This window comes from Setaria italica, chromosome I (assembly GCF_000263155.2).
Source record: "Setaria italica strain Yugu1 chromosome I, Setaria_italica_v2.0, whole genome shotgun sequence".
Taxonomy (NCBI): domain Eukaryota; kingdom Viridiplantae; phylum Streptophyta; class Magnoliopsida; order Poales; family Poaceae; genus Setaria; species Setaria italica.
The window spans coordinates 8,870,411-8,892,732 of record NC_028450.1 but is presented as its reverse complement, the minus strand read 5'-3'; the positions used below and the strand labels follow the sequence as shown (position 1 = coordinate 8,892,732).

The window sequence follows — 22,322 nt, the reverse complement described above, 5'->3', positions numbered from 1 at the left end:
AACCTCGACGCCGTCGCGATCGCGCGGTCCAGCGCCAGTCCCGGCGGTGACGACCGCGCGCGTGCTTCTGTGGCGCTTCCTGCTCTCACGTACGGAAGAGTCCGACGGCCGCGCGCACGTGCTCATGCGAGGGCGCCCCCCGCAGGATCGTGCGCGACGTGTTCCGGTTCCGGCTCCACCCCGGGAGAACCGGAGAAGGCGCCGGCTATCATCTTCATCGTCATCGATGACCTTCTGAACTGCGCAACGGTCGAGTCCGACCACATCGACCATTGCCCTCCTCCCTCCTCCTCATGGTCAGTTGCTTCATGCTCGAATCGACATATGTGCAAGTGCAGTATGTACAAGGTCTCGTCTATCATGCTTACTTGCATCAAGGTGTGGTGTGGGAAGTTTCATGCTAGTGCACAATTTGCAAACGTTGGTTGTGCGTACTTGTTATCTGAAGGTCTACATTTCTACAACTCTAGATTGAAAAAAAGAGAGAGAAGACCTTTGAGTGATGCCGTTTGGTTACGGACCATGGCTTCCATTAACTGCGATCGATATGTCAATATCGATCTTAAGTATGGCCGGGCAAACCTTAGGTAGAGAAGGCATAAAAAAGGCCGATTTCAGCATCCCACACAACTAAAGATGATGGTATCACGAAAAGGCAGGACTGGAATCTTAACATAATGTGTCTAAGCCTGAATTCGATTTCTATCTTTCTCGCTGTTATGGCTTCAGAAGAGTCAACATATAGAACTGTAAAATGAAAACTATAAATGAACTTGCCCACAATAACCAAGAAACACCAAACAATGGAAAAGTTATAAGCCTAGATCCCATCAGTCCAAAGTCGACCAAGTCACCTTCACTGAGATTAGCACAAAATCGGTCTTTATCTCTTGAGTAGCACGCCCATGCTTGGTTGCCTTAAAGGAACAACAATGTTCAGCAGGGATGCATGAGTCTGCGGCCACTTGAACTTCAAATCCATCTGAGCACCCATCACGACAGCAACCACTGACCTCTTTAAGCCACCTGACTCAGAAATAGCACCATCCAAGAGCCGGATTTCTTCATAACCCACTGGTAAAACAACCGAGGCGCATATTGAAACCGCCTCGCACTTGCAATATGGCGACTTCCACGGTCGCCTCCACCGCAAAGTTCAGACGTGATGCAGTTATGTCGATCCCACCACAGCCGCCATGCAAGTGGCTCGTGAACGGGCTGCAATTCCATGTGTCAATGTCATCTACAAGTGATACGCCATCAATCAGCTGTAGATCTTCTTTTTCGTGTCTACCTGTCTTGATCTTCATGTTATTCGATTAAAATAGTGTCAATCAATTGGATCCCTCGCTTTGGGCCAGCCATGTTGATGAGAGAACCCTACAAAATCAAATAAAAGTAAGAAATACCTACAGATCTATACTTTTCTTATGATGTTTCACTTGTAACAATATTTAGACTTTATAGGCATCCAAAAATGATGGCCAAGATCTTTGTGGGGTATTAGACTGAATGGTTATCAAACACTAACAAGTTTAGAGGGGGGATGATTGGCACCCGCCATTTATTTGATTTTATTTTTTTTACGTAAAAACAGCGAGAGAAGCCCTTGTTGTGTAGGATTTTATTGAAACCAAAAGAACTAAAAAGGGAACGATACAAACTGCAAAATCAACGAGAGAGCAGAGAGAGGGGTGAGGACTATACACAACTAAAACCAAAAATTATCCCTTGAATAATTGCAGAGGAGTATAGATGTGAACTTGCTCCAAGATGGTGGGATCATCCCTGCTAAAATTGATGACATAATTAAGTAACCGATCCAGATTATGTATCCATACAACTCTACTGGACCATGCTCCACAGGAATGTTAGCCAACTTCAATGAGAAAATTTGCAACATGTGACAAGTTGAATGTAACCCGCAAGTTCCATTGATGATGTAACAATCCGTGCAATCTGAAAACATCATTGCCTCCCGACGAGCTTCATAAAAAATTAGAAGTTTTATTAAGATTGGAAATTATAAGATAAACAAATACTTGCCATACAAAGAGTAAACATGCTGCTTGAAGATTCCATAGTCCTATTGGAATTTTTCCATCTTATCTAAGTGGAAACTATATATTTTCCTTTTAGTAGAAAACTTGCTCTCTTGAAAAGTTTTTCTTCTAGGAAAACTCAAAGAACAAGGGAGTATTATCAGGAGCCCATGGTTGATCATGTTTGTTCTGTACAGACAAGGAATCCATCTAACATCTGTTCAGGATTCCAGTGTGGGGTCTCTAGCAGAACGTGGGTAGATATAGCTGAAATCACAGGAGTCCATGTAGGCAGTAGTTTTGAATCAGCAGTTCAGTTTTGGATTAGTCATAAAAATATGAGGTACTTGATATGCTACGACGGCAACATTTAACAGGAATATCCTTTATCAGTCCCAACGCACCCGCATCATAAACTAGTAAAAGTAAACAAAGTAGAGCAAAATTGACCTCCAGATTTCAGGAGAGAATATACGCGTACCAGCTGGTCCTATAGCTTGAAAATGGTCCCAATAATAACAAGTAAAAAAGTAGGAAAAGAGATATTAATCACTTACTCTCGCTACGATCAGATCAGCGATACGAAAGTCTTTTTTCCAGCGAGTCGTGCCGCTGCATATAGAACCGTCACGGTGGCTGCTATTTGTAAGTATCCACTCCATATGAACATCGTTGTCCGCAGCACAGCTCGCGTTGTCACTACTGCTCAGCTCACAACCACTCCTGCTGACCATGTTCCGAGTCCCATGAGGAAATCTATCACGGAGAGCATGAAAGAGCCAATTTCTGCATCCCACACGAATAAAGATGGTATGATAAAATTAAAAGCCAGGATTGAAATCTTAACGTAATAAAGTGTCTAAGCCTGAAATCAATTTCTATCTCTGTGCCTGTTTTGGCTTCAGAAGAGCCAAGCCAACATGCATAGAACTGTAAATGAAAAACTCCTAGATGAACTTGGTCTCACCACCGAAACACCGATTTGCAACTTACCAGATCCCAAACTATCACATCGACCAACTAAAAGTGCCGTGTTTAATCGTTTAGCATCACAAGAGGAGAACACGCACCGGGAAACACGATGGGCAGGTGGACAGGGTGCAGCAATGCGCGGAGCAACCCGTCCCGCAAGCGCTCACGGCCACCGGCGAGACAGGCCAGAGGCCATGGAGTAGAGGAGAGGCCGCCAGGGAGAGGAGGAGAGGCGGCGCATTGGGGTTGGGTCAGGAGAGGTGGGGGCGCCGGCCGGATCGGAGGAGACGATCACACGAGGATCGAGCGTGAGAGGATGTGCATATGTGACCTTCGGAGCTGAGCACGAAGTCGGCCCAGTAACACGCGGCCCGGCAAGCCCGTGGAGGAGTCCGCCGGCAACGCGTGGTGGATCGGCAGGGCAGGGTCCCAGCGTGTCGATCTCACAATGGCAGGCCCGGGCCGGACATCGGGAACGGGAAGAGTATGATGAACACTGTGCAGAGAGAGACCTTGCTTGATCTCATGGAACCTCCCTCCTCATCCCCTCCTTTAAACTAGCAACTTTACGTGTGTGCAAGTATGCATAGAACATCACAGTTTTTTTTTTGTCGCGGACGGATAAAGTTCTAGATTTTTACAAAATAGGTCTCCACCGTTTTACTGCAACGAAATAAAATGTCACGATATTTTAACATCTAAGTACGACAAGGGTGGAAACCAGAAATATCATCCACCCAAGGCTAACCGTGGACAAGTGCTAGGCTAGTTAAATTTGTTCTAAATCAAACTTTAATCAAATTTGTAGAAAATATATCAACATCTGTTATATCAAACAAATGCACCATCGAAATTAAAGATTTTAAATCTCAAAGCTATAGCCCACCATATTTGTTTGAGGCAGAGGATAACTATTTGTGCTCATGTACAGTTTGGCTGATATAGGATTACGTAGTATTTAGCTATGCTCTTAACTGTTTTAGAGTCTTGTCGCTAAACCTAAACAGCCAGATATTTAAAGCGCCGATCAAATTATATTTCCTTATCTATCTAGTGATAATAATTGGATGTTGTAGATATTTGCATGTATTAGTCAAAACGATAAAAGTCTGACTTAGAACCACTCCAAAACGGCCTATAATTCTAAATAAAATCTAATTTATCGAGGGTGCATCCGCCACAACGCTCGTTCTACCGGACACAAGTGCTCTCTCCTTTTTACCACACTGACTTCTAGATTTCAGGATGTAGAAAGGGGGGAGAGGAGATTTGTGGATTCATGACATGCATCAGGGGTTAAGGCCCAAAAGCCCAGCCCATCAGAACCAGCCCGCGGTCCATGCCATCGCTTGAGCACCGGTTGGAGACACTGGAAGCACGAAGCACGACGAGAGGGGAGCACGGGAGAGGAGGAACCGAGGAAGGGAGGCCGCCTGCCTACCTGCTATAAATACACACAGCCCGGCCGCACCGCCTTTTCCCACTGGCTCCGCCTCCCCCTCCTCCCTCCCTCAACCACACGGGAGTCGGGAGGCCTCTGGAGGAAGCAGCTCAAGGTGAGAGGCCTCGTCTCCCGCCCCATCTCCCTGCTCGCTCGCCCCAAATCGTTCCGGTTCCGAATCCGTGCGACCTTCTCGTTTGGGGTATTTTTTGGGTGGTTTTGCGGGGGTTTTTTGCTGGGGTTTTCGCTGGTTTCCGCTAATGCGGGTGGGAAATAGCGGGGGAAGCTTCTAGAAGCTCGATCGAACCACCTCCTCGAAGCGGAGCGGGCTCTAGGAGGTGCGGTTCGAGGCCATATGGAACCGCACCCGCGCCTCTCTGCTCCAAAATCTGTGGCTGCTAGCGATTCGGTGGGAAACCCTTTTTTCAGGATTTTTTTGCTATGTGTTTTGTTACTTTTCATTTTGGGGTTTTGCTGGGGTTTTGCGGTGGTTTCCGGGAATGCGGATGGGAAATAGCGAGCGAAGCTTCTAGAAGCTCGATCGAACCTCTTTGTCGAAGCGGAGCGGGCTCTGGAGGTGCGGTTCGAGGCCATACGGAACCGCACCTACGCCTCTCTGCTACAAATCTGTGGCTACTAGCGACTCGGTGGGAAACTGGGAAACCCTTTTTTCATGATTTTTTTTTGCTATTTGTTTTGTTACTTTTCATTTTGCGGTGGATTTCCGGGAATGCGGGTGGGAATTGGCGGGAGAAGCTTCTAGAAGCTCGACCGAACTTCCTTCTCGAAGCGAACGGGCTGTAGGAGGTGCGGCTCTCTGCTCCCAAATCAGCGGCCTCTGTCGATTTCGCCAGGATTTTTCTATGAGGAATTTTTTACCTGTTTTGACGGTACGGTTTGAATCCCCCTTCAAACGTGGTGCCGTTGCATCCCAATTTTGGGGGTGTTTATTTGTGATTTTCGAGTGCTGTTTTGATCAGATTCCGGGGGGGAATATCAGGTGTTGTTGGGTTATCAGTCGTGCTACAGAGATGCAATCGCGCGATTGTTGCGTACTTGGAACTTGGAAGGGCTTGGTTCCGACAGAAATTCAGTTGCCTACTTGTTCGGGTTTTACCCAAATTTTGTTGTTCCATCTGCTGCTTTGAAATTACACCGTAAGTTTGTGGTTACTTTTGGATTATGACAGGATGAGATGACAGGGAGGTCTAGTGGTTGTTCTGCTGCAACATTTTTGTTTGTCATTTCCCAGTTTAGGACTTCATGTAAAAGGTCAGGCGTCACTATTTCTGTTTGGTGGGGGTGAAGGTGTATTGGCTTGATTTGTAGTGGCTTGTCATTCTTTATGGAATAGAAATAGTCTATAGTTACTCTGCCATTAAGGGGGTGTTTGGGAAACACCTGTTAAAGTTTAACACCTGTCACATCGGATGTTTGGATGCTAATTAGGAGTACTAAACATAAGCTAATTACAAAACTAATTGCACAGATGGAGTATAATTCGCGAGACGAATCTATTAAGCCTAATTAGTCCATGATTTGACAATGTGGTGCTACAGTAACCATTTGCTAATGATGGATTAATTAGGCTTAATAGATTCGTCTCGCGAATTAGCACAAGGTTCTGCAATTAGTTTTATAATTAGCTCATGTTTAGTCCTCCTAATTAGCATCCAAACATCCGATGTGACACTGTTAAAGTTTAGCACCTCGTATCCAAACAGCCCCTAAATTTTTTGAGTGTATGAACAGGAGTTAGCAGTATTGCAGTAGCATGTTATATTGGCTTCAATGTTTGGCATGAGAATCATACTACGAGAATATACACAGTTTCCTTGCAGTACTTAGATTATATGTGCACTTCCTTTCTTTCAGGCATACATGGCTAGATGCCTTCCCATTGTACTTTACTTATATTGTCTAGTAAAGAAGAAAGCTAGTGCATGGTGGATTGTTCAAAATTGATCACAAAGTTATCAGTAGTCCCTATTTTATTTCACATAAACGCTTTGTGTATGTTGTGCTTTCTAATTGTTTGCAGTAGAAATGTTCACCATGTAGGCATATCCTTACTAGTGCCAAGAGCTAGCAACATAACAGACACCTCTTTCTTTTCTATGTTTCGGGACAACATTAGAACATAGTGCAGTCGTCCGTAGTGCTTTGATTTTCGAAATATTTAAACAAGCTGTGCATTTGCTAACTCCTATGTTTGCCATTTCCAGGGACCAGAGCTTTATCTTTCATAAACTTGTGACAAGAAAGATGGTAGTTTGTGCTGAACCTCCTCCCAAGTTAAAGATCCCAGAGAGTAAGATCACAGAACTGACAGATGATGCTAACCATGAATCCTCAAAGCCTGAGAGAAGGACAAGGATGCACCACATTGAGCGGCACAGATCATGTGTTGTCACCTTATCTGACATGGAACTCAATGATTTGCAACCTCGTCGTCTACTCCAGACTCTTGAGGTCTCCAAGAGCCCAGGAGGAGGATCACAGTGCTCACTCCATGAAGAAACCCCTACAGATGCTAATGCATCACACAGGCATGCAATTGCAGATGCTGCTTGGGAAGCCCTTAAAAGGTCAATAGTTTACTTCAGGGGCCAGCCAATTGGGACTGTTGCTGCAATAGACAAGTCTCAGGGAGCGGCACTAAACTATGACCAGGTGACCTTTTATGTTCCAGTTCTAACATTGAAACTGTTGTCAATTCATGCATATTCTGTTTTCTAAATCTGCATCTCCCTGATAGTTTTGATCTATTACTGCTTATTTTGCATCCAGCATTACTGTAATGGTAGTCCCAAAATTCTCTAATGGAGAGTATATTTTTGTGGACAACTATTGGGTTCCTGCAAAAAAGTGTCCATGATATCTCATGCATGAATTAATTCATCTCTTTGTACCTAGGCATACAATACGATTAGCAATAATTTAGATTTTTCTTGCCATATCCTGGGACAGGTTTTCATGAGGGATTTCATTCCTAGTGCATTGGCTTTTCTGATGAAAGGAGAACACTTGATAGTGAAGAATTTTCTGGTAGAAACTGCCCGCCTTCAGTCAAGAGAGAAGATGGTCGACCTCTTTAAGCTTGGTCAGGGTGTGATGCCTGCAAGCTTTAAGGTGCACCATCGCAACCCTACCCTGAAGACAGAAACTTTACTGGCTGATTTTGGTGAAACTGCCATTGGGAGGGTTGCTCCTGTAGATTCTGGCTTATGGTGGATTATTCTTCTTCGTGCTTACACCAGGTGGACAGGGGACAATTCTCTGGCTGAAAGCCCTAACTGCCAAAGGGCCATGCACCTTATCCTCAGGCTGTGTCTCTCGGAGGGGTGTGATACTTCTCCAGCCTTGCTTTGTGCCGATGGCTGCTCCATGATAGACCGAAGAATGGTATGCTGCTCAGCTCATATCCAACTACTCCTTTTCATTGTTATAGTTGACAATACACCTCATACCTGTTTGCTCTGATTTTCTGGAATCTTACTGTTCTACTGCATCCGTTTCAAGTCCCATGTCAATCAGAATTGAAACTGCTATTGCACATCTGATAATGTATTGATACTTCGGAGGTTTCCATACTGGTTTTATAGAAGGAATCACTTGTAGGGTGGTTTTCTAACTGCTAGCATAGTAAGATCAGCACCAAAAAACTGAAACACGAGGATTTTGAGCATTAAGATGCTACAAAATACTGCATAGGTTTTGAAAGGTTATATAGTTGTGAACACCAATAGCGTACTTTGTGAATAGTCAACATGTCATCAAATTCTTAGGCTTCTCGATTGAGGTGCTAGTTTTCTTTTAGTTTGAACCCTTGCTTTCTTCTTATTGAAGATGCTTAGTAGGTTGCAAGTAGTTTATCTTAATTCCCTGTGGTTTGCTACCTAATTACTACATATTCATCCTGTAGGGAATCAATTTGATGCCCTTGATCTTGGGGATGGCAAGTTATTAATGCTTTTCTTGAAAGTTTGTCATGTTTTATCATGTATCTTGTTTACTGAACTATTGGTTGAATCCTTGCAGGGTATATATGGCTATCCAATTGAAATCCAGGCTCTCTTTTTCATGGCTATGAGATGTGCCCTAAGTATGTTGAAACAAGATTCTGATGCTGACTTTGTGAACCACATCACGAAACGAATCCAAGCTTTGAGCTACCATCTACACAGCTACTATTGGCTTGACTTCCAAAGACTGAATGACATATACCGCTACAAGACTGAAGAGTACTCGCAGACAGCTTTGAACAAGTTCAATGTGATACCTGAATCAATACCTGATTGGATATTTGACTTCATGCCTAGCCGTGGCGGATACTTCATTGGCAATGTTAGTCCTGCAAGGATGGATTTCCGCTGGTTTTGCCTGGGCAACTTCATTGCAATTCTGTCGTCATTAGCAACTGGGGAACAGGCTGAAGCTATACTGGATCTTGTGGAGGAGCGCTGGGAAGAACTCATCGGGGAGATGCCACTCAAGATCTGTTACCCTGCAATGGAAAATCAGGAATGGCAGATAGTCACTGGATGCGACCCGAAGAACACCAGGTGGAGCTACCACAATGGAGGCTCATGGCCAGGTGAGAGCGCTTTGGACATTTTAATAATCATGTTAGATCTTCTGTTTATTGCCCTAGGACGGTGCTTTGCACATTGCTACTCTGGCTGCTGGTGGCCCTGAGATTTGTTTTGAATTATGTGGTTTAGGGACATAGTAAATCATTTTCAAATTGAACAAAATAGAGGAGAATGGTTATTTGTCAATCTGAGCTTCACTTTAACAATATGGTCTTGATTCGTCTATTAGTCCTTACGAATTTCATCTTTGGGTTAGCAAATGTGTACATGCCGTAATTTGCTCTGGTAAAAAAGATAGTATGTAGAAACTGAAGGCTCTGTCGTGGATCACAACAGTTTGCATATGTAAACAGACATTTTTGTATGGCAAATTGATATCCGTACCGTACATTTTTACACATTCTTCACCCTGCATCAGCATCCTTTTTATGCGGCATTGTTACCTCATCTGTCTGTTATCCCCTTTGCATACACGGTGCCTGCTCAGTGCTGCTGTGGCTGCTGGTGGCGGTGAGCGTGAAGCTGGGGCGCCCGCACCTTGCCAGGAGGGCGATGGAGCTGATGGAACGGCGGCTGGCGAAGGACGACTTCCCCGAGTACTACGACGGCAAGGCGGGGCGGTACGTGGGGAAGCAGGCCCGCAAGTACCAGACGTGGTCCGTAGCCGGCTACCTGGTGGCCAAGATGCTCCTGGACGACCCCTCCCACCTGCGGATCATCGCGCTGGGGGACGACGGCCACTCCCGCTCCCGGGCGCCCTGCCTCAAGCGCTCCAACTCCTGCCCGTGACCGCCGCCGCCGCGGCATGCCTTTTTGCCCACGCCGAGACTACGAGTGCAGTCAGTCACAGGTTTCGTTCTGATTCTGACCGAGGATAGTGAAGGGAGGGGAGGATACATACGTTGCTCTTGTGCAGTGGATTCGTACATGCGGGCTTACGTGGACATAGTTTTGTTGCGTAGATATACTGGTGGCAGGATGGGGATATACGAGTATGTAAGTAGGTGCTCCTGGTTCTGGTGCGGTTGATGCACGCATCCATTCGCCAGATGTGTAAACTGGTGGAGATTTTGGTAGCTGAGGCTTGCTATGCGGATGCAGAACATTAGCTGGTGCCTGGTGGTCTCTGCTGTCTGCTGAGCTCGTCATGTTTGCCTCGTGTCCGTGGGCCTTGATGGTGCGTGGGTGGGCCTGATAGAGTGAGTGAGGTGAGGCGCATGTGTTGGGCCTTCGGCACGGGCTGGCTAACCGGACTCCTAGCCCACGAATGAGACCTGGCCTGTGGCCACTCCCCGCTTCTTATTCCCTTCCGTCTCGGCTTCCTCTTCTGTTCCGTCCAGCCGCCGCCCCCTGGCCGCCCGACCGGCCGCTCGCCGGACCCAGCCAACCGGCGCCCGGAGGAGTGCGCGGAGGCGGTGCCCGAAGTTTAGAGCGCCCCTCCTTCGCCCTCGGTGCTCCGGTCGGTGGCTGTGGGCGGGGCCGGCCCGAGGTCGCCGGATCCGGCGGGCCTGTTTGACGGAGGTGCACGCCGGTAGGCACCCCGAATGGCTGCGCCTGTTCCGCTCGGTGGAGCGCGCTCGCGTTCAAGGTATCAGCGCGGGAGTGATGGTGTAGGCCTGGAGCGCTCGCGTTCAAGTTCTGAATCACCTGTTCATGTAGAATGTCGATCGATTGCTACTCTTTGTAGAAAATCGTCAGTTGTTATGGTTCCGGAAGCCTTTTTTTTTTAAAAAAAAAAGGCTGTTTTTTTAGGGGGAAAATTATCTCCGTTTGTTTGTCTCGATGCCCTGCTCCGAGACGGATACGGAGGCCGTGTTCGATTCGAATCGGGGCATGTCTGAAGTGTGTGTGTATCACGATCCACGAGTGCCTATGCCAACTCGTCATTAATCTTCATTGTTTGCTGCTTGTACGCTATGGACAACCTGAAGACGAGCAAGAGCAGGAAGAGGAAGGCGAGCACACCGGCAGAGCCGCCTATTCCCGAGCTCTCGGACGAGATTGTTCTGAACATCCTTGTTCGGCTGCCTGTGAAGACCGTCCTGCGGTGCAGGGCAGTGTGCAAAGCGTGGCTAGCCATCATCTCCGACTCCTCCTTCACCCGGGCGCACCTCCGGTGCTCGGCCTCCAGATGCGAGCAGAACCCACGCTTCATCATCACCCCCCACACCCTGGACCATGTGCCATGGGAGGATTTGCCGACTACCTTCTCCAACCACATCCGCTTCTACCAGTGGCAGCAAGGTGCTCCCATGGCTACGTTGATGCACGACGAGGACTTTGGCAGCCAGTTCGGAACCGTGCGCTACTTTGCCCACTGCGGATGGGCTGGTGCTTGCTCCCACGGACACCAGGCTCTACCTCTTCAACTCGACCACCAGGGAAAGTATCACGCTGCCAGGAGATAGTAACCGGCGGCTGGCAACGGGCGGGGCGGGGCCGGGTGAAGCTTCCGTGGACCCGCCCTTGAAATCCGAACAATAAATCCGCTCCGAACCTGAAAAATGGGTGCTCGAAACCGGGCGGGTCCCTTGACACTCAAGCCGTCGGCCCGTGGGGGCCACGCCGCTCGCCGGGTTCCCCACGCCGGCGTTGCCCCTAGGCGCTGCCACCCGTGGCCGTCGGGTCCGTGCTACCGTTGTCGCGAGCGAGGGGGGCCGAGGGGCAAGGGCGGCGCTTGTGGGTGAGGGTGCAAGGCAGGGAGCGGCGCGGGCGAGGGTGAGCCAGTGAGGGCGAGGGGCGAGAGGCGGGCGAGGGCGAGGGTGCGGGGTAGGGGGCGGCGCGGGTGAGGGCGAGGTGAGGGGCGCGGGCGACGCGGCGTCGCCGTTGGGGAGTGGGGATGGGGTGGAGGACGGTAGGGGATGAGGAGAGCGGGTGAGACCGTGAGAGAGAAGAAGGGGATGGAAGGTTGCTGGGCTGCACGCGTGGGGAGGTGTAGGCCGGTGCAGGTGAGCAGGCCGACGCGGCAGCAGCTGTGCTTCATAGGCTAAATTCGGGGCTCCATGGCCCCCGCGGGGGAATCTTTAACCCGCCCCGCACCCGCCATGTGTCAGGTCCACGAACCCCGTGGGTCAGACCCTCCCCCGCCCTCGTCGGGTTTGAAACCCACGGGTCTCGGGTCCAGATCCGCCTGATTGCTATCACGCTGGGAAGGTGTAGCGCCCCGCTGCTACTGTGATGGCCTAGGCCTAGATCCTCACATGGGCAAGTACAAGGTGGTCCGAGCCTTCTACCGATCAAAGGATCCTCACACAAACCTGGGGAGAAACATGGGGATGGAGGTGTTCATTGTCTCAGGCAGTGGCAGTGGCGCGCGGCGGTGTTTGAAGGGAGATGACTGACAATCTTCCATACTCTGCTGTCAATTGGCATACCGGTGTGACGGTCAATGAGTTTTTGGCATGTCACCAAGCACCACCATAGGCCGCCTCCGAGGGGTCTTCTCCACCTTAGCCTCGCCGACGAGACATATGGCATCACCAAGCTGCCTGCTTCAGTTGTTGACCCTGTGCTCCCCAATGCCTTTTCATTGGACGAACTACACGGGGAGCTATATGTGACCGAACTTACCAATTACGAAACCACGATCATTTGGACGGTGCCGATACTAGAAGAAGATGGGGGCAAGGTCAATGCTGGGAGGAGTGTGGCATTGTCCGACTCTGCAGCCTTTTTCATCTTGTGGCTTTTCTTCCAGGTAGGGTTGGTAAAGGACCCTCTAATTTAGCCTAGCAAATTTAAGGATTAGGCTCAATAAATCCCGGACCATAATATTATATGTTTTTTAACTAAATAGATACGGCTGAGTTGGATTGTGAAGGAGATACAAGGGTCATGATTCATTACCACCCGTACTTCTAGGTGTCCGGTTAATACTGTCGACAGGTTTCTCCATCAACATCTGCGACATGCATGGATACCTTGGAGCTGACAATTGAGTATGAGATGGATCGTTTATTTGAAATACCAGGGTCGTAGGGCACGAACCTGGAAGAATCTCTTCTTCTTCAACATCCATCGGTACACGGAGAGTCTCGTTCGGATCAGTGTGTAGCAGCTCTCTCTGTCTCTGTGTGTATGTGCCTTTAGAAAGAAAAAAAGCAGCTAGCTTTGTGCTTGCTGCTCGCATTGTCTTTTATGGCTAATTGGTTTTATGGATTGATAAAACCATTTGGGCATGTGATTGTCTTGACGCTAGTGGGAATAATCTTGGTGCGAGACTGATTTGTGAGGCAACAGGCAGTTAATTCATTCAGATTTACATTTACTCCTCAAGGAAAAAACACTCTACTTGCAAGCCAAGTAGGATACTCCTCCATTCCAAATTGTAGGTCGCTTTGCTTTTTCTAGATTCACATATATTATTATGTATCTAGACATACACTACTAAAAAAGATAAAACGATGTACAATTTGGAATGGAGGGAGTGGAATAGAATGACCCCACCCTTAAATTAAAATAACACCTTTGGTTGGTGTATCCATTTCGTTGGCAGTACAATTTCGGTATCCATCAAGCTCTAGCCATCCAGGAAAGGCACCTGTCAACATTTCTTGCTGTGGATTTGCAGTTGCAGTTGAGCTATCAACATCCATCCAACTTCAGTTGTGACTGAATACTACATTCATTTGAATTCAGTTGCATTTGAACACCCCTTCATTCATCTGAAGCCTCAGCATTCAGCAACCATCCGTTTTTCACGTGTACCACCACCACCACCAGCTCACCACACTGCCGCCGCAACCACAGGTCAATGGCAGCCCAGCTAGGACGAGAGCCCCATCCACACACCCGGCCACGTCAGCGCGGCGCCGCCACGTCACCAAAAAGAGGAGGCCCCACACCCGGAGCCCAGCTGCCGCACACTATCCTCTCCTCGCTATCTCCTTCACGGGCCACTGCCTCACTCCCCTCCTCTTCGCCTCCAACCACCCCCCCTCCATGGCCATGGCGACCTCCACCTTCTCCCCGCGCCCCGCCTCCCTCAGGCCGCTGCGGGCCGGCGCCAAGCCCCAGCACCACCTCCACCTCCTCCCCTCCTCCCGCCTCCGCGCCGGCCGCCGGGGGAGCCGCCTGGAGCGCGCCGCCGCCGGGGAGGCGCCCGTCGAGGTCGCGCCGCCCAGCGAGCCGGAGGCGGAGCCGGCCCCCGCCGCGGCCTCCAACGGTGCCGCCGTCGAGGCTCCTCCCGCGAAGGCCGTCGAGGCCGTGGCCGCGGCGGCGCCGGTGCCGGTGCCGGCTTTCCGGGACGCGAGGTGGGTGAACGGGACCTGGGACCTCAGCAAGTTCGAGAAGGGCGGAGTTGTCGACTGGGACGCCGTCATCGACGCCGGTGAGTCTCGGATTCCTTTCTAGTCTCTGCTATGTTGCTACTGACGGCCTAGTTGCTGGGCTTGGTGGTAGTGTGGTTGCTATGCGAACTGTGGATTTATTAGCATTTCGCTTGAGGGATCTCGAAATACTTGCTTGCCTGATAGGACGTGGATGCGCATGACGAGAAGGCATTTTTGCCACAGAGAGGGAAAAGCTTCTAGTTCAGTTTGTGACGGATTGAACCCGTGCTCGATGGGTAGTAATTGGGTATGCTGTAGTCCCTGATGAATGCTTGGGAAGGAAATGTTTAGATGTCTGTGCTACATAGATGCGAGTTTGTCAGGATTGCAGGAGGGAGATGTATGAGACCTGCTATAGTTTCAGCTTATCCCAATTTGGTTTAGCACACATTTTCTAAACTGCCTGCATTTTCGTGGATAACTTGTGCAGTTTTGTTAGCTCACGTGAACTCTCTAGGACAAAGGTTCATGCATATAAAGCAGATGCTTGCCTAATGTGCATAAACTCGTACATTTGTTGGTTTGCTACAACCAGTGGAAGAAACATTGCTATCTTACAAGTGCCATGCATCTTACTGGCATTGTAGCTCCTAGGGAACGCCACAGTCAAATGATGTCATTTTTGTATGATTCCAGAGGCCAGGAGAAGGAAATGGCTTGAAGATTATCCAGAGGCCACTAATACAGATGAGGCCGTTGTCTTTGATACTTCAGTTATTCCATGGTGGGCATGGATGAAGAGGTTCCACCTTCCTGAAGCCGAGAAGCTGAATGGTAATCCTCAACTCCTGCCATTTATATAACTTTCCCTTCAAGCTGCTCAAGCAAAGAGATTTTATGTCCATGGGTTGTCATTCAGACCCATTTTTTTCTCATCCAATGGCATGGCCTCCATCATGCAGGACGCGCTGCCATGGTCGGTTTCTTCATGGCTTACTTTGTCGATAGCTTGACGGGTGTGGGGCTCGTCGACCAAATGGGCAACTTCTTCTGCAAAACCTTGCTGTTTGTTGCTGTGGCTGGCGTTCTGCTGATCAGGAAAAATGAGGATCTTGACTCACTGAAGAAGATAATCGACGAGACGACATTCTACGACAAGCAATGGCAGGCAACCTGGCAAGATGAGACCACCGGAGGGCCAAAGAACTAGCTCAGCGTGGCCAAAGAACTAGCTCAGCGTTGGGGCCTGATCGCAGAATGCTTTACTTGTGTTGTGTTTCGTTTTTTTGGCCTTTTTGTTTTCCCGTCTAGTGAGGCTTGGAGGAACATTTTGACAGGCTATTAATCTACGGTATCTTGTAAAAAAATATGGACTTATTTTCTGTGCTATAGATAATTACGATGCGGTTTCATTTGTTATGGTTTGCTGCGCTCTCGAGCATTTCTCATCCAAATAGAAAGGGTAACCATGCCATGATGTTTTCATTAGTATTTTTCCGTTTTTTTGACAACAAGTCATCACACACAAGTTCAAGCCACAGGTTTACAGTTCTGCTCCCTGAGAGAACTAGGTCCAAAATCAAAGTGTGTTTGCCCCAAAACTCATTTGCATCACAAAAATTTCACTGCCATTAGTGTAAGCAGCATTACTTATCGCCTTTCACCAAATCCTGTCCCATGAGATTCGGAAAGCATGGTGCACGCTCTTGTCTTGGGCAAATCACAAACACAGGTAGCCTGATATCAGGTACGGAAATTGTTATTAGTACATGCATGTTAGGCGTATCTATGTTGGTATATATGATCAAATACTAGTATAACGCAGAACATGTGAAGGTGCTCATCCAAGAAGATAATCCGGAACGAACCTGTAGAGAAACATTTGAGCAAAGCATGTTGGTCAACAGTTAACTGTTTACATACTACTACTTGCTTTGATCTGGCATGGAATTCAAATCAGGCATGACACGGCTGAATTCTGACCTGCAACCAAAGCAAGCAAATTAAACTCCATCAAGATTTTATGATACCAAAGGGAATCGATAGTAATAACTTTTGTAGTAACTTAACATGTTTCCTAGTAGTACAAACAGATGGGCCAGACATACTTTTGTAGTAGGTTTATTAGAACTGCAAAGCCTAAATAAACTTCGGTATGCTCTCGATTCTGCATAAGGTTGGTACTCAATTTCTTTTTATACTGTGTATTAGCATTTCAAAAAGTCAAACTTCATAAAATTTGACTAACTTAACGTATAATCTATAAATAGATTCATATTTGATAGATCTTGTAATACGACATTGATTTTGTAGCAATTCATAATATACTTTAAGAGAAATTTGTTGTCGAAGTATGCTTCTAGAAACCTTTACAAATCCTAATATGTCCTATGAAAAGAAACAGACGGAGTAAGAGCATAAAAATGACATCGCACATGTCCGAAAGAAAAATTAGGAGTAAACTTGGTAAGCATCTGGTTGTTTCAGTCCTCGAAGGTGCAATCTCAGCACATTTGATGCCGATCAATATTCAGGAAGTCAAATGGAGGGGAAGGAGAAGAGAACAAGACCATGCATATTTTCAAACAGAAACTGTGCAACTTGTGCCAAGAAACAAGAATGACATACAAGCTTACTATCATCAGAAGTTTTAAAAGAGAGCTCTGAGAGGGAAGAACACTTGAATCATTGAATGTAAGACCTACCCACAGGTTGAACACTTCTTCTGATTCTTGCAGAATATTGACAAACAAACTGAACAGACATATCCCATGTCAATAGTCTTCTTATGGCAGAAACATCTGCAAATCAGTAGACAATGTTGATTGCATTGAACTTCCAGCAGTATAAGACAAACTGAATAACTTTTTTTAAGAAAGAATGAAATGAAATCCTGAGTTGCTAATGTGAATCAACCTTTTAATTTGTTTGTAAATTTTTACAGAAAGAATTATGGCTACTGTATTGGATGCTTAATAGAGGAAATTAAGAAGCACATACGAAGCACGAAAATCCACTCCAAGGGTCTTAGGAAGGCGCAAAAATGTTCTTGAGTGCAAATCAGTTGCAAATACAACCTGCATTATTGTTGAAATGTGTCAATGAGCTTGAGAAAACTAATTAATTTCTAAAATTGAAATAAGCAGCAAAGATCCTGTATACAAACATAGGACCACTATTTCAAAATGATATGAAATTCAAACACCAAGTTATCAATAGAAAGGTATTGCCAAATCTTAAGTGAAGAAAGAGATTTGTGTAACAAGTAGAGCTCAGTTCAGTATCTCGGACATGTGCAGATCTATTGCTTAGATTCAAATAACTTGCAAAAAAATTTATAAACATAAGCTTTCATTTGGTATAATGTTTGCAAACCCTAACGTAGAACAATGACCAATCAACAAATATTTTATCACAAGGCATACATAAATGCCCAACAAATTTCTAAACCTCTAAAGAACATGCAGAAGGCTAAAGATCCCTGATTTACTATTTTTCATTGCAAATCTACATAAAAAATCCAAAAGAAAATTATCAACTGATATCCTAATCAAATGGTAACTATGTCATTTCCCTTTTACAGGGTTGTTTCAGTATTGTGTGCTAAAACTTCCAAAGCTCAGTCATTCACTATTATGTGAAAGACACACAGAATATGACCATAAAAAGATTATTCTGATGTAAGGACAATAACAAGAATATGAATACATCATCAAGCTATCACAAAGGTAAAAGACTGGGCTATATGAGAAGATATTTGAGAAGAAGCAACAGGAGCCTGCATAACTTACAGCAAGATACTGAAACAGCCCATTTAGCTCTTGGGGCTTCAAATAAACTCCTCCTGTTATGTATGAAGCCTGCAAAGTGAAGCACAAGTAACTAGTCAGCAAGAGAATGCTGTGGCAGCACAACATGTTGATAAATATCTATTCAGTAAAATTCAAGAAGGGGTAGAGTGTTACCTGTTGCAAGAAAGCAGAATCCTGTGTTCCCACAATACATGAATCAATCGGAACCTAAGATATTTGTAAAATATTTCAGTCATTATGCCATACTAGCTATATGAAGGCCATAAACAATTCTCCTATTAATGCTTATATTTATAATCACATTTCAATGTCCTGTTACTGACTTACTTCTGAACCCACTAAATGCACCACACTTGAAAAGTAATAAATAGTGATTAGCCAGTGAAATGAAAGGACCAAGAGACTAAAATTGGGTAAAAGGACTGATGTGATACCATGGAGCGTTGAGCAGAAAATATTGAATTCATCACTGCCACATATCTGCACGTGTTTGATTCAGTAAAAACCAACTTCTGAAAAAATATAAAATACTGTCTTGATGGAGGTGGACACATACTGTTCAGGACCATCTGGAGAACCCTGCAGGCACAGAATCTGTATTTCATGTTATTATCAACTATCAGGCATTATAATATCTTATGTGCAAGAGCACTGACTACAACAATTTAAGGGAAACACACAAAGCAATATTGTCAATCAAAAGACGGGTGACTTTATTGTTTTGACAATTGCAATATTCTACCTAACTGATATATACTTTCTTCTAAAGCACTTAATCGGTAGCAAGGATGAAGACCCAAACATTATCTAAAACCCTACATGAGAACAGGTATAGGTACTCACCCGAGGTTGTGGATGTCGAGTCCCAGACCGGAAAATCCTCTGTATATCTATACATCCTCCATGTTAAGCAACACAAACACAAATAAGATAGGTGAATGTGCAGGAATCAAGGAATTCAAACCATAGGATACAACACAAAGCAAGGGACAGCGCCCCAGACAGCAGCGACGCAGCATTGCCAGAAACAACAGAACCGTTGCCTGCAGTGGCACGGGCATCTTGTGCAATGAACTCCTCCACCTTGCGGCTTGCCTTGTCAAAGGTGGCCGTGACGCCTACACCACCAGCAGCGCTGGCATCGCTGGAATCAAAGATGTAGGAGCAGGAGCTGACTCCCGCGGCAATGACGACCACACGGTTGAGGTGGTTCAGCAGCAGGAGCGAGTTCACGAAGTGGACCAGCTGCGCAGACATGGACATTACATCAAGTTAAAGGGGGAATGCCAAAATCTAATCTAATGGATCAGGGCACAGTTAGCAAATCGCAGAAAATCATCATCTATAACAAAAATCATCATCGAAAATCCAGCGAGGAAGCTGGCTGAGGGAAGGAAGAGGAGGGAGAGTTAGGGTTGCGTACGTTCGCGAAGAAGTCGGCGAAGGGGAGCGCGGCGGCTGCCCAGAAGAAGGGGTTCGTGTCGACGACGATCACGACGAGGCTGACATCATCTGCACGCGCCGGCGGGCGGCACGAGAGCACGAAGGCTCGTGTTAGTTGGAGCGATGCGGTGCCGCGGAGTAGCGGGACGCGAGAGTTGGGCGTGACTCACCGGAGTAGAGCTTAGAATGAGCGGAGCTCATGGTCTCCGGCGGCGGCGTTGCTCGCGGATTGGCGCCGGCGGGGGGCGGAGCTGCGGCTGGGGCGGCGGCGCTGGCGGTGCGGCGGCCGTTGCCGCGGTTGGGAGCGGTGGAGCTCGTGCGCGTGCTCGGGGATGCCTGTGAGCCAGGGACTAGACGTGGGCCTGGCCCAAATTTGTGTGCCTAGGCCAAACGATTCTGGGCCTAAATTAGGCTCGTACATCCTTTTGCTTTTGCAATTTTCTATCATCCGGATTTTTCTATAAGAGTAAAAATTTCATGGACGTCCCTGGCCGGTTCTTGTCGGGATCCCCTACTATGAAATTTTACATTTTGATCTCCCTAACCGTGTGTTTGGTTCTGGGGTCGAAGTGGGTTGGGTTGAAGCCGACCCACTTCGACCCATGTTTGGTTGGAGAGGGTGGGGGTTGGGTCCAACCCAGTAGAGGAATATTCCTTCAAGATCCAGGTCGAGATGATCCCTCGAAATCGAGCGGACCATCTCGACCCACTTGCACGCGTCGGTCTCCGTCCGCGGGTGTTGGGGGGAAATATTAACGATCCCCTAAGACACCACTTAAAGAAACAAACACGAAGGCCCAGGCCCACCAAGACGTGATCAGAGTTCCGCCTCGCCCGATCAAAACGCCAGGATCGGGAACGACCGACCCCCCTCCGCAAGGTTTCCGCCTCGCCCGACCGCGACCCCAGGGTCGGGGGCGCCCGACCCCTTGCCACAGAAGTTCCGCCTCGTCCGACCCCAAGCGAAGGAGTCGGGCGCACTGGGGCCCCCGGGGGAGGCATCCACCTCGGATACGGTCCAGGCGGGCAGGACAGACAAAATCTTGTGGGTCCCCCCGTCGACCTCGCCATAAATGCGCCGCAGGACTGACGGAGGGCAGGGCGACCGCGCCCCTCACGCAACCCGGCGCAAGTACCCGTGCACGACCGCTCTGTACAGGCTACAGTACCGGCGGCCGGCTCCCATTCGCCGCAAGGTACTCATGGCCTGCGCCGGCCGGAGCAAAGGAGAGAGCGGCCTGCCCTCGTGGTCCGCGCGCCCTCGGGTCCCACGCGCCCAGCGGCACGGATGTGACGCCCTCCCTCTCAGCACCCGTCACTAGAGCAACAGCATCCACCGTCCTCCCCAAACGGACGCTGGGGTAACGACGGAACGCCCTCATCATGATCTGATACCTACGAGCATCGAAGTAGCTATCTGTAGGGAGCAACAACACTTGGCACACGGCGACCTCCCCCTCCGGCATGCGCGCCGGCACGCGTCCAGGGTCGGCAGAGGCATCAGACACCTGGGACCTCGCTCCTCCTTCCTGCCATACCTTTTACCTTTCTACGCTTTACCTTTTACAATCCTTTTGACCCGATCCCAACTGTAACTCCGGCCACCCCCTTGCGAAATAAAAGGAGGAACCCGAGGCCGGAGAGGGGGATCGATCGGCTTTTTCTCCCTCACACCATAGTACACTACAGCTCTCCCTGAGAGCGCAAGCACCAAAGAGACTTGGGACCACTCCCTCTCTCGTCGATCTGTAACCCCCTACTACAGAACCCCGCGTGGGCAATACTGGCATCCTCGATACTAGACGTAGGGCTTCCCTTGCCCGAACCAGTCTAAATCAGTGTCTCCCGCGCAACCACCTGAGGCTTACGCGCATAAAAGAAATTTACTAGTCTAAGTCTTGATCCGCTGATCTTGACAACGACAGTTGGCGCGCCAGGTAGGGGACCTTTGCGCGTACATCTCCAGCCTCAGATGGCCAATCGCGATAGCAGCTTTGCTCCAGGCTCCCTGATCCGTTTCGGGAGCCTGGACTTCCTGGCCACCGGGGAAGGGATCGAGCTGATCCCTGTCCTCGTCTTGCCCGCTCGTCCCACTGCCCTCGGCCCTGCCGCCAGGACGACGGCGAGCGGCCGGTCGCCTACCAGAAGGACCTCACCAGAGGGACAGCCCTTCGGGCTACGCAACGCCACGGAGGCTTACGGTCGCCTCCTAGTACGGTCCTTGACCACGTCACCCGCGAGCAACGAGCTCGTGGGCGTGGCGAGGACAATCTCCGACATTGGCTCCAGCAACGGGAGTCCCCGCCCCTCGCGCGAGTGCCTTATGGTCGACGCGCACTCCGAGGGGTCCAACGGCGATGGTGTTGAGGGGAGGCAACGGGCTCCCCCCTCATGCGCCGCAGCAACAACTAGAGCCCTACCCAGGGCCCCAGAGTGCTCTCAGCAACTAGAAGCGCGCGCGGGCGCTCGCCAAGAGGTAGAGCACCCCCACCACGAGGGGGGAGCGCGACAACGGGCGCGCGACGTCCAGGAACGCATCTGTGCGGACGGAGAGCGTCCGCCGCTCTTTGCCCGCGCTAGCCAGAACGTCGCCGTCGCGACGGTGTTGCTCCGATAGCTCCCCGAGCCAGCGACGCCCGAGGAGCGACGGGCACGCCAAGAGATGCGCAACCTGCTCGAGTGCGCTGCCGTCCAGCAGGCGGAAAGTTCAGCGTCTCGGCGACGCGGGCAGAACGCCAGCCGGGCAA

The 22,322-nt window shown here is 48.6% G+C and overlaps 3 protein-coding genes and 1 pseudogene across 5 annotated transcripts; 2 read left to right on the top strand and 2 right to left on the bottom strand.

Annotated features, from left to right (window-relative positions):
- Positions 1-695: 695 nt before the first annotated feature.
- LOC101775447 lies at positions 696-1,395 on the bottom strand (annotated as a pseudogene).
- Positions 1,396-4,498: 3,103 nt separating this feature from the next.
- Positions 4,499-10,155, top strand: LOC101763412 (probable alkaline/neutral invertase F). 2 transcript variants are annotated; one of them, XM_004951986.3, is made up of 5 exons: positions 4,499-4,570; positions 6,681-7,128; positions 7,426-7,860; positions 8,497-9,052; positions 9,538-10,155. In XM_004951986.3, exons 2-5 carry the CDS (start codon positions 6,721-6,723, stop codon positions 9,837-9,839), a joined length of 1,701 nt encoding a protein of 566 aa, XP_004952043.1. In that variant the 5' UTR covers positions 4,499-4,570; positions 6,681-6,720; the 3' UTR covers positions 9,840-10,155. The 2 variants fall into 2 exon arrangements, with proteins under 2 accessions (XP_004952043.1, XP_022681220.1); XM_022825485.1 differs by lacking the exon at positions 4,499-4,570 and adding an exon at positions 5,273-5,727.
- A 3,782-nt stretch (positions 10,156-13,937) lies between these two features.
- On the top strand, positions 13,938-15,734 carry LOC101762333 (light-harvesting complex-like protein 3 isotype 1, chloroplastic). The gene is made up of 3 exons (XM_004951983.3): positions 13,938-14,379; positions 15,017-15,154; positions 15,283-15,734. The coding sequence occupies exons 1-3, from the start codon at positions 13,992-13,994 to the stop codon at positions 15,528-15,530; spliced, it is 774 nt and encodes a 257-aa protein (XP_004952040.1). The 5' UTR covers positions 13,938-13,991; the 3' UTR covers positions 15,531-15,734.
- Positions 15,735-15,776: 42 nt separating this feature from the next.
- LOC101762736 (RNA polymerase II transcription factor B subunit 4) lies at positions 15,777-19,933 on the bottom strand. Of its 2 annotated transcripts, none has more exons than XM_004951985.4 (12): positions 19,746-19,933; positions 19,556-19,644; positions 19,107-19,377; positions 18,976-19,022; positions 18,689-18,711; positions 18,567-18,612; positions 18,286-18,339; positions 18,112-18,180; positions 17,321-17,397; positions 17,026-17,121; positions 16,189-16,303; positions 15,777-16,057 (listed from the first exon to the last, which is right to left on the bottom strand). In XM_004951985.4, the coding sequence occupies exons 1-11, from the start codon at positions 19,774-19,776 to the stop codon at positions 16,246-16,248; spliced, it is 861 nt and encodes a 286-aa protein (XP_004952042.1). In that variant the 5' UTR covers positions 19,777-19,933; the 3' UTR covers positions 15,777-16,057; positions 16,189-16,245. The 2 variants fall into 2 exon arrangements, with proteins under 2 accessions (XP_004952042.1, XP_004952041.1); XM_004951984.4 differs by having other exon boundaries at positions 18,689-18,726; positions 19,746-19,932.
- Positions 19,934-22,322: the final 2,389 nt, after the last annotated feature.

What these genes read in the sequence shown, in the direction of transcription:
- LOC101763412 (XM_022825485.1), top strand. Translation starts at nt 5,651, where the DNA reads ATGACAGGGAGGTCTAGTGGTTGTTCTGCTGCAACATTTTTGTTTGTC. An exon ending in TTTAGGACTTCATGTAAAAG is followed by an intron (nt 5,728 to 6,680) that starts GTCAGGCGTCAC and finishes TGCCATTTCCAG; the next exon opens with GGACCAGAGCTTTATCTTTC. An exon ending in CGGCACTAAACTATGACCAG is followed by an intron (nt 7,129 to 7,425) that starts GTGACCTTTTAT and finishes ATCCTGGGACAG; the next exon opens with GTTTTCATGAGGGATTTCAT.
- LOC101762333 (XM_004951983.3), top strand. Translation starts at nt 13,992, where the DNA reads ATGGCCATGGCGACCTCCACCTTCTCCCCGCGCCCCGCCTCCCTCAGG. An exon ending in GGACGCCGTCATCGACGCCG is followed by an intron (nt 14,380 to 15,016) that starts GTGAGTCTCGGA and finishes GTATGATTCCAG; the next exon opens with AGGCCAGGAGAAGGAAATGG. An exon ending in TGAAGCCGAGAAGCTGAATG is followed by an intron (nt 15,155 to 15,282) that starts GTAATCCTCAAC and finishes TCCATCATGCAG; the next exon opens with GACGCGCTGCCATGGTCGGT.
- LOC101762736 (XM_004951984.4), bottom strand. Translation starts at nt 19,776, where the DNA reads ATGAGCTCCGCTCATTCTAAGCTCTACTCCG. An exon ending in GCTGTCCCTTGCTTTGTGTT is followed by an intron (nt 19,023 to 19,106) that starts GTATCCTATGGT and finishes GAGGATGTATAG; the next exon opens with ATATACAGAGGATTTTCCGG. An exon ending in CTCGACATCCACAACCTCGG is followed by an intron (nt 18,727 to 18,975) that starts GTGAGTACCTAT and finishes CATGAAATACAG; the next exon opens with ATTCTGTGCCTGCAGGGTTC.